Below are 9,878 nucleotides of genomic sequence, written 5' to 3'. Positions count from 1 at the left end.
GGGCGTGCGGCGAGGTTTGAAACCCCTAACAGAAGGCGCCGCGCGGAGGCGAGGTGGGCGCGAGCCGCTGCGGCCCAGCGCTGCCGGGAGGCGCGGGTGTCCCTGGCGGCGGGGGAAGGGGTCCTGCCTCGTGGGGGTGTGTGTGTATGTAGTTGGGGGGGGCTGCGAGGGGGGTGTGCGTGGAGGGGTGTCATGCACGGTGGGATGTGTGTGTGTGGGGGGGGGGGGTCCTGCACGGTGATGTGTGTGTGTGTGTGGGGGGGGGGAGAGTCCTGCACGGTGATGTGTGTGTGTGTGTGGGGGGGGTTCCTGCACGGTGATGTGTGTGTGTGTGTGTAGGGGGGGAGAGTCCTGCACGGTGATGTGTGCGTGTGTGTGGGGGGGTTCCTGCACGGTGATGTGTGCGTGTGTGTGGGGGGGTCCTGCACGGTGGTGTGTGTGTGTGTGGGGGGGGGGGTCCTGCACGGTGATATGTGTGTGTGTGGGGGGGGGGTTCCTGCACGGTGATGGGTGTGTGGGGGGGTCCTGCACGGTGGTGTGTGTGTGTGTGGGGGGGGGGGGTCCTGCACGGTGATGGGTGTGTGTGTGTGGGGGGGGGTTCCTGCACGGTGATGGGTGTGTGTGTGTGTGGGGGGGAGTCCTGCACGGTGATGGGTGTGTGTGTGTGTGGGGGGGGAGGGTCCTGCACGGTGGGGTGTGTGTGTGTGTGTGGGGGGAGGGTCCTGCACGGTGGGGTGTGTGTGTATGTGTGTGGGGGGCCCTGCACAGTGGTGCGTGTGTGTGGAAGGGGGGGGTCCTGCACGGTGATGTGTGTGCGGAGGGTGGTCCCGCATGGTGGTCTGCGTGTGTGGAGGAGGGTCCTGTGTGTTGGGCTGTGTGTGTATGTATGGGGGGTGGGGTCTTGTGTGGTGGTCTGTGTGTGGAGGGTGGTCTGTGTGTGTTTGTGCTGGTGTGCATGTGAGCTGAGGGGCTGTGCGATGTTGTGTGCATGGCGGGTGCTTGTGAAGAGCGAAACTTGCACTCCTCAAGGCTGCTGTAGCATCACCCCGTTTCCACTGCGCCCCTTTTCCTCTAGGAGTCACGTGAGACGCCATGGCCCAGGCACTCCTCTCCCCAGGGCTGTTCTCTGACGAGGAGGCTGCAGCCTCCCCTGTTCTCGAATCCACAGCAACGGGGTTTGGGGCTGATGTGCGCAAGGACCTGCTGTCAGAGTTCTCTGCCATCTCTCCAGACCTTGGTGGCTCCCAGCAGGTGAGGCTGGAGCTCTCTTCCCACAAACACAGTAGTGTCTTGGCTTGTGACTGCTGTGTCTCTGCAAAAAGGTGTTGTGATACAGGGCCAACAGAGGCCCTTCAGAGGAGGGTAGAACAAAATACTGCCTTCAGAGAAGATCCTGCCCCCCTTGTGGGTGGCTTCTGTTATGAGGAGTGTACTCTGAAGGCCACAACCAGAAGGTGCCTCTTGGTATGATGCTTGATCTGGAGGCTGGTTTTGGTGTCAGGTCTTTGGGCTGTTGGTCTGATTCACTAGATAAACAGAAAAAAAATGTTGGGGTGCCTCAAAATGCCTAAGCAAGCTTGTTTTCCGGTGTTGCTGGGGCTCTTGGGATCACTGAAGCATTCATTAGTTACTGAGCACCAGGTCAAGGTAGCCACATGTGTTCCATGCTGTTGGTTCCCATTAACATTCCAAGTGACAGATGGTTGTGTGGCCTCTCTGGCTAGCACATCTAACCTGTGCTAATTTTGCAGGCTGTAGCTGAAGACAGTAATGGGAAAGTAAAAGTGTATCTCAGAGTTCGACCCTTGAAGTCTACAGAGCTGGAAAAAGGGGAAGATCAGGTAAGACACCGAACTAAGCAGACTTTGAGCTAGTTGCCAGTGCCTGCTTGGAGGAGCTATCATCCTTTGCTGTCTGTGCCATGGCCTCTTGTAAGACATTGAGGTGATGGGATTTAATTGGTCCTTCAGGGTTGTGTCTGCATTGAGAACTCGGAGACCCTGCTTCTAAAAGCCCCCAAGGACTCTTTCACCATGAGGAGCACAGAACGTGGAGTGGGACAAGCAGCGCATAGATTCACTTTCACCCAGGTAGGTAGCTGGGACAAACAGTCCATCTGGAACTTTTCTGAGCTTAAACCAGAGTTACAGCTAGAAAAACTGGGTTGCTAATAATCAGTGATGATAATGCACTGTGTGAACTATGTTGTCTCTTGTACAACCCTCTGCTGAAGTGTGTGTGTGTGTGTGTGGTTGTTGGTGTGTTTTTCAGTTGAGCCTGCCAGCCTTTTTGGCAGAAAATGCCAAACTTTTGGGTTTTTTTTGTTCCTGGAGCTCTGACTACACTAGAGGCTGTTGAAATGATCAGCTTGTTTTTGCAGGGACTTGGCCTGGAGTGACTGCTGGGTCTATGTTCATGGTGTGGGGGGAGTGGAGGGAACAGCAGTAGTGTGTAGTATCGCTTGAACAAGCAGTAGTTAGAAGATAGGAAAGATCAACATGAGGCTGTTTTCCTTGTTGTCTTGTTTGCAGATCTTTGGGCCAGATGTGGGGCAGAAGTTGTTCTTTGATGATACAATGAAGCAGGTGGTAAAGGATGTACTGAATGGGCAGAATTGGCTGGTTTACACCTATGGCATCACCAATTCAGGGAAGACTCACACTATTCAGGGTAAGAAGAATACTGGATGTTAGTGGCCTGTTAAGGAAGTTGTCTGTTTCTGCGTGTGTGCTGAGTCCTCAACTTGCTGTGGTTGCTCTTGCTTCAGGTACCAACAAAGATGGTGGGATTCTGCCTCGGTCCTTAGCAGTCATCTTCAACAGTGTGGGGGACCGACTGTATCAAGCAATGGATCTGAAACCTTCACTCTCCAATGAGGTGATGTGGCTGGACAGCAGGCAGGTTCGGCAGGAAGAGACCAAGAAACAGACCTTGCTGCGAGGGGGTCTGTGGGAGGTAAGCATGCTCCTTCTAGGTTACTTATGTTAAGAAGGAAGTGATGGTGTTGTACTACAGGCTCATGTTCTTCGCTTCTTCCAGGAGGAGCTATTAACACCACTGAAGAGGAGTCACAGCACAGAATCCCAGCTTCAGGCCACCACGAGTGGCAGTTTTGACAGTGGAGTTGCTGGCCTCTCTTCATCTAGCCAATTTACCAGTCATTCAGACATCAGCCAGACAGAAGGTACATCTGGCAACCTATTGTGTACTACCTGCTGCTTTTTATTGGGGGCTGGGGGAAGAAAGCAATGCTTATCTGGTGCGTAAGGGATTGAAGATTCTGCAGTCTCAAGAAGTTTTGGGGGGAAAGATGAGGATCTCTGTGCTGAAGAACTTTGACTGTGCATGTGTTATTAGTATATGAAGAGCTGACTATGGTTTAATAACAAAGCCTTGTGAAATGAAAAATTAGTTGACACCCACTTACTTCATTCATAGATAAGCTTATTGAGCAGCTGAGCATCATGCTCTGGGGATAGGTGGAAAGCAGGGTGCCTAAGGTGACAGGCTGCACTGAGCACTTGTGCCCAGACTGTCAAACCTAGCTGATCGGATGTCCAGAAGCATAGAGTCATCAAGGTAACCAGGACTATAACTTCACTTATCCCAGGAAGGGCTCCTGTTTAAGATATCCTATACTTTTAGAATGGAGATCAAACATATGAAAAGTCCTTATACAGAAAGGGTGCTGCTGCTAAAGGGAAGCTTAGAGTGTCTGGGTATAGGCATTAGAGGAGGTCTGGATGGGAGGGGGAGGGATATAGAATAGGTTTGGGTCTGGGATAGTGTTCCTGCTGAGGAAAGATACCCCACCGCTAGTTAAACCATTCAGGTTGGACTTGTGAAAGGCTGCAGTCATGCATTTTCCTCTTACTCTTCCCTAGAACTGGGCCCTCGCTGGGCTGACCTGGATCGTATTTCACTCACCACCACAGGAGATGTGCAGTTCTCCATCTGGGTCTCCTTTTTTGAGATTTACAATGAGTTAATCTATGACTTGTTAGAACCAGCTCTATCAGGCCAGAACCGCAAGAGGCAGACATTGCGGCTCTGTGAAGACCAGACTGGCAACCCCTATGTGAAAGGTAGATTTGCCTGGAAGATATGTTTTGTGGTCCGCTAGGGGTGGGCCTGGGTGGATCATACTTGAGGGAGACTTATGGACTGAGTGGGTGGCTTAGCAGGGATGTGTTGGGGAGCATAAAGTTCTCTGTGGCCCCTCAGGTTTCTGATGTTTAGGTAGAGTGAAATGAGGTTTGTTAATGCCAAGGAAATGCAACAGTGAAGTTTGGGCTGAGATAATTATTTCTTTGCCATTCTCCTAACTGACTTGCCCAATGCATGCCTGCTTTTCCAGATCTAAATTGGATCAATGTCCGTGATGCTGATGAGGCCTGGAAGCTCCTGAAGCTGGGTCGGAAAAACCAGAGTTTTGCTAGTACCCACATGAACCAGAACTCCAGTCGCAGGTCTGGGGTGGGAACAGTGTGTTTAGACTGAGTCATACAATTCTGAGGGGCTTTTACAGGTCATACTTCCTTTTTTAAAATATCTGCATCTTTCTTCTTACAGTCACAGTATCTTCTCTGTTCGGATTCTGCACTTGCAAGGAGGTGGCAGTGAAATTGTTCCCAAAATCAGCGAGTGAGTTTCATGCCCTTTAGGACTAGGGTGTTTTTCCTGTGGACTTGACTTTCCTGTCTCTGCTGTGGTTATGGATCTGGGTATGGGAAATATCCTGAGGCGGGTCTAGTTGAAAGTACCTGGAAGGAGTAAATGTTCCCATTTTAAGTCCTGGAATTGATAGTGGGAAGGAGGTTGTGAGGAGTGCTGCAAAGTACAACTTGAGGTAGTTGTCAGGCTCTCTGAATAAGGGTGAATGCGGGTAACTTTGCCATTGTACTGGAACTGGTTTGACTGCTGCTGCCTGTTCCGGGGATGTAGTTATCTGGAAATGAGTTGACTCAGTACCTGGAAAGTGGCTGTCCTGAAGACTGGCAGATCATCTTCAAACTTGGCACCTCTAAGCTCATTTGGTATTACTTTGTGCAAGCCCTACGATTAAGGTAGGCCTTACCATCCAGCAGTAGCCTATACTGCAAAGGTGCTCCTGTACTCTAAGGAAGCTGGAAGGGTGAGCAGGGTTAGATGATCGCAGGGTGTCTGACTTCTAAACCTGGGTAGAACAGGGCAAACCCAGAAGGTCATGTAGTATCTCCTGCGTTTTCTTCAGGCTATCCCTGTGTGACCTTGCGGGGTCAGAGCGCTGCAAGGACCAAAAAAGTGGTGACCGAATGAAAGAGGCAAACAACATCAACACCTCCCTGCATACACTGGGCCGCTGCATTGCTGCCCTCCGCCAGAACCAGCAGTCCAAGTAAGTATCCAAGATATCATAGGAGGGTGTGCGGGAAGCTGTTGTGCTTTCCCATGGGCTCACTCTTGTCTCTCCCCATAGATTGAAGCAGACTGTGGTTCCCTTCCGGGACAGCAAGCTAACCCGTGTGTTCCAGGGTTTCTTCACTGGACGTGGACGCTCTTGCATGATTGTCAACATTAACCAGTGTGCATCTACCTATGATGAGACTTTGTACGTAGCCAAGTTTTCAGCCATTGCCAGCCAGGTAAGTAGTACATCTCAGGATCATGGCATGCTCGGGATACTTCCTGCTTCTGTGGGAATGGGAGCCTTTCCATCACAAGGGAGGGGGGATGCTTGCAAGTCCTCACCATGCTTCACCACTGGATTATTGCCTCCACAGTATTTCCAGATTCTGCTAAACTTAGAGGTTTGACAAACAGCAGGAAAGTGCCACATTTAAAGACTATGTGACTTACAAGTTTTGTGGACTTGAAGTAATGGTAGCCTTCTTCCCTTCAGCTTGTTCAGGCACCTCCCACAAAGGTAGGACTTCCATCCATACAATCAATCATCAAAGAGCACAGCAGGCGAACCAGCCAGGGTCCAGAGGCAGTGGCAAAGGAAGAAGTGGAACCAGAAGATGACAGTGAGGATGAAGCAGATATTGCCATGTATGAGAAGGAGGTGGGTAGTGGTATGTTTTACATCCTTTATAGATAGAGAGGCATGAACATGACTGTTAGCTTTGACCTGGGAGGTGGAACTGGAGGTCAACAATAAATAGAGATGACAGAGAACCTCAAAAGGGTGTGGGATCCTTAGACCAAGAAACTGGGAATCCATGAAGAAAACATTCAGCAGTTGGTCAAAATCTGAAGCATATGCTTACTTTGGAACCACTTTGCCATCTGTAGAATAGGGACAATAAGAGCTCAGCTGCAGACCCATAATCTCTACTATGCAAAGGAAATCTAGAGATCGGAAAGCAAAACAGATGGCTTAAATTCAGTGAGGAAAAATAAGCAAGCTTTCTAGAAGATTAAGAGATGGAGGGAAGTCATATACCTAGAGAGACTTGAGTCGTAATGTGCCAAGGTAGCAAAGGCCAGTGCAGCCTTGAGCAGTGCAGGAAGGGAAACTGTTCTAGAGGTAGTTCCATCTGAGGTGCAGTGTTTAGGCAGTCTCACTGGAGAGGAATTCAGAGCGAGGCTGGCAGCTTCTCTTTACAAGTGACTGAAAGCATCTTAAACCTAGATCCACCCAGTCTGGAGGTACGAGATCAGCAAGGTTTTTTTTCTAGGCCTTAATTGTGTTGTGCAGTGTGGGCAAAGCAGTTGTGTCCTTACTGCAGGACTTGTTGCGTGTAGTGGAGGCTGCACGAGAACTGCTGGTGCAAGAGCGGCAGGAGAAGCTGCAACTAGAAATGCGCCTCCGTGAAGAGATCTGCAATGAGATGCTGGAGCACCTGCAACAGAAGGAGCAGTGGTGCAGGTACAACTTATTCTGATCACCCTCAGAATCAGGGTGAGCTGAAGCACAGGGGAGACCAAGAACTGGCAGATCTGATGCCTGTAGCTATTTGCTCTCTCTGTAGCCAACATGTGGATGCCCAGAAGGAGCTGCTGGAGGAACTGTATGATGATAAACTGAATAACCTGAAGGAGTCACTGACTGACTATTACCAGGAGGAGATCCAGGTTTGTTCAGGGCAATGGAGTGACATCAGGAAGAGGTAGTGGGTTTGGAAAGGGACACAAGAAATTTGAGTCCAGGAAGCTGATTGTTGTGCAAACTGAGAGCAAGGGTTTTGCTTTTGTGTGCTGTAGTATTCCTTGATAGCTTGATCCACAGTTCTTTCTTCTTGGCTATTGCTTTATGTAGTTCACCAGGTTTTCTGGTTTTCAGCCCTTAGTTTGCAAGCTAATGTATCACTATTCAGATTCCTCTATTTGCTCAACCCCTTGACTCTAGTGACTTGCTTTGCCATCTTCAGATTAACACAAGTTCTGTGAATTTCTCTTCTTGCTTTTAGTTGTGGTGATGGGTACAGGCCAGTCTAAATTTTTCATTTTATGGCATTTGAATGGTCTCTGAAGATGCCAAATCTCTAAAATCCCTTGTGTGAGAGAGAAAGAAGCTGGAAAAAGTGGTTTAGGCTCAGGAAATGGCTTCACTGCCTTCACTTAAGCACAATAAGTGCTGGGTCTAGTGTGTGAAGTGCATGATTTAAGAAAATCTGGAAGAAACAGACACTGAAAGTTACTGAAGTTTCAGTGAGCAAAAGCTGTGTTAAGAAAACTTTGGTTCTTTATAAACAAATTCGCTTTCTTAGGAGCGTGATGAGAAGATAGAGGAGCTCCAAGCTGCTCTGCAGGAGGCAAAAGAAAAATTGGAGAACCTGCATACTAAGCAAAAGGACTCAGAGCAAGGCCTGCGTAGATCAAAGCGAGTGGCTGCCTCATGCACTCTGCAACAGGAGCTGCTAGAAACTAAAGCCAAACTGGAGCAATGTCAAATGGAGTTGAATACAGCAACAGCAGGTAATGCAGTGGCCCTGAACAATATCCGAGGTCTCCTTGCAGAGGGTTAGAGAGTACAGTACTGTGTACTGGATTTGGACGTCTGAAACCACTATTTTGAGTTGTGGGAGAAGACAGGAATAGTGTACTGGATGTATTTGTCCTTCTCGTTTAACATGATGCTCACAGAATCTAGAAAGTCCCTTCTGAAGGGAGATGAAATAGCCACGTCTGCACAAACCCAAAGCTTTTCTCAGTTTGCCTACGGCAGCTTGTCGAAAGGTACTACTTAACTTGAGAAAAACTTAAACCTTATGGATGTACTGTAGCTTGCTGCTTTTGTCTGTTCCCAGAGTTGCGCAAGTACCAGAAATTAGTGGAGCCACCTCCCTCTGCCAAACCCATTACTATGGATGTAGACAAGAAGCTGGAGGATGGACAAAAGGTAAATCCACCATTGTGTTATGGAGAGGAATTCTTGCAGGGGGAAGTAGTTGCCAGTTTAGAGAGTTTGGAGCTGCTGTCTCCAGGTTTTTAAAGGAATGGTTAAAGGCAAGAGGTCTATTGAAAACAGATCTTGATCAGATGTGTGGAAGGTGCTGCTCTAAGTGATACCACTGGATCTTGCTCAGGATCTCATCTCAGTACTACATGTCTGGGTTACCTTGGAGTGCCTTTGTTTCCAGAGCAATGTCAAAGCTAGATTTTATATTAAATCTCTCCCTCCTGTAGAATGTCAGATTGCTGCGGTCGGAATTGCAAAAACTTGGGGAGTCTCTCCAGTCTGCAGAGAGGGCATGCTGCCACAGTACAAGTGCAGGGAAACTTCGAGAAGCCCTCTGTACTTGTGATGACATTCTGGCTAGACAGGTAACATGTCTGTTTTGTTGTGCGTTGCAAGGGATTTAGACTAAGGCACTTTGCCATAATCAGCAGATAAACCTAGGTTCTTGCAGCTGCAAATATAAATGACTTATTCTCTAGACAAGTACTGCCTATTGCATTAGGGTGGCTATATTGCTAACTCGTTCAATGGCTGAGTCAGACTGCATGTTTATAACTTAGACCCAGATTGTTCCTGTTCAGTCACCTGACAGCCTGCACTGAGAGTAGGAGAATTTTGAGTTTTCATTTCCTTAACCACTGCATTCCCTCACAGTTGCTATGACAGCATGTTTGCAGCAGGATGGATTCAGCTTTTTCCTAGCTTTACTGTTCCTGTTTTGTCATTAAATGACTACACTGGTGCTAGTAGATGCTTATACAGTCTTATTTAGCACACCAGTTAAACTGCCTTTGCCGAAGTTCACTATTCTCTTCAGCTCATAGTAGCTAGGGAGTTAGGGAAATTGTCACAACTCTGAATATACTGCCTTCCCCTTCTCAGGACCAAACACTGGCAGAACTGCAGAACAACATGATGCTGGTAAAACTAGACCTGAGGAAGAAAGCAGCTTGTATTGCTGAACAGTACCACACTGTGCAGAAGCTCCAGGCTCCTCCAACGTCTACCTTAAAGAAACGGTTCTGTGCCAACAGGGAAAACCTACAACCAAATCAACCTCCTGGTAAAAAGCCTTTCCTGCACAACCTTCTGTCGCGTTCAGCTGCCCGTCCTGTTGTTGGCAGAGGGTGGCAACTTCGTTCAGTTGCTCTATGACACTTACCAAAAAGAGATCTCTGCCCCACTATTACTGGAACAGGTGGCAAATCCAATATAATAGCATCTGTTTTTCTTTGTGTGCTTGTTTTTTATTATTGTAGCTGCTTGAGAGCTTATGTAAACATTGTATATGTATGGTTAAACTTTTAATCAAAACCAAAGTGGACAAGTAAGCTTTTGTAACTTAAACACTATAATGAGGAAAGTTCTTCTTTTAAATATAAAATAATGTGGATGATCAAAGTTGTTTAACAAAAGGACAGGTTAAGTGAGTTCTCTTCAACTATGTTGGCACATAACTCATAAATCAGTTCACAAGATCCTCTGTGAAAAA

The 9,878-nt window shown here is 48.1% G+C and overlaps 1 protein-coding gene across 3 annotated transcripts; it reads left to right on the top strand.

Annotated features, from left to right (window-relative positions):
* The first annotated feature begins 41 nt into the window (after positions 1-41).
* KIF20A (kinesin family member 20A) lies at positions 42-9,843 on the top strand. Of its 3 annotated transcripts, none has more exons than XM_067305144.1 (19): positions 42-53; positions 1,076-1,251; positions 1,752-1,841; positions 1,971-2,090; positions 2,532-2,670; positions 2,768-2,955; positions 3,040-3,184; positions 3,885-4,085; positions 4,358-4,469; positions 4,573-4,644; positions 5,234-5,377; positions 5,459-5,624; positions 5,882-6,046; positions 6,714-6,853; positions 6,957-7,059; positions 7,695-7,902; positions 8,235-8,326; positions 8,614-8,751; positions 9,269-9,843. In XM_067305144.1, the coding sequence occupies exons 2-19, from the start codon at positions 1,093-1,095 to the stop codon at positions 9,539-9,541; spliced, it is 2,655 nt and encodes an 884-aa protein (XP_067161245.1). In that variant the 5' UTR covers positions 42-53; positions 1,076-1,092; the 3' UTR covers positions 9,542-9,843. The 3 variants fall into 3 exon arrangements, with proteins under 3 accessions (XP_067161245.1, XP_067161244.1, XP_013804728.1); XM_067305143.1 differs by having other exon boundaries at positions 53-136; XM_013949274.2 differs by lacking the exon at positions 42-53 and having other exon boundaries at positions 962-1,251.
* The last annotated feature ends 35 nt before the right edge of the window (positions 9,844-9,878 follow it).

The sequence above is a fragment of the Apteryx mantelli genome, chromosome 14 (genome assembly GCF_036417845.1).
Source record: "Apteryx mantelli isolate bAptMan1 chromosome 14, bAptMan1.hap1, whole genome shotgun sequence".
NCBI lineage: Eukaryota > Metazoa > Chordata > Aves > Apterygiformes > Apterygidae > Apteryx > Apteryx mantelli.
The sequence above is the reverse complement of the archived record's forward strand: the minus strand, read 5'-3'. Positions and strand labels throughout refer to the sequence as shown.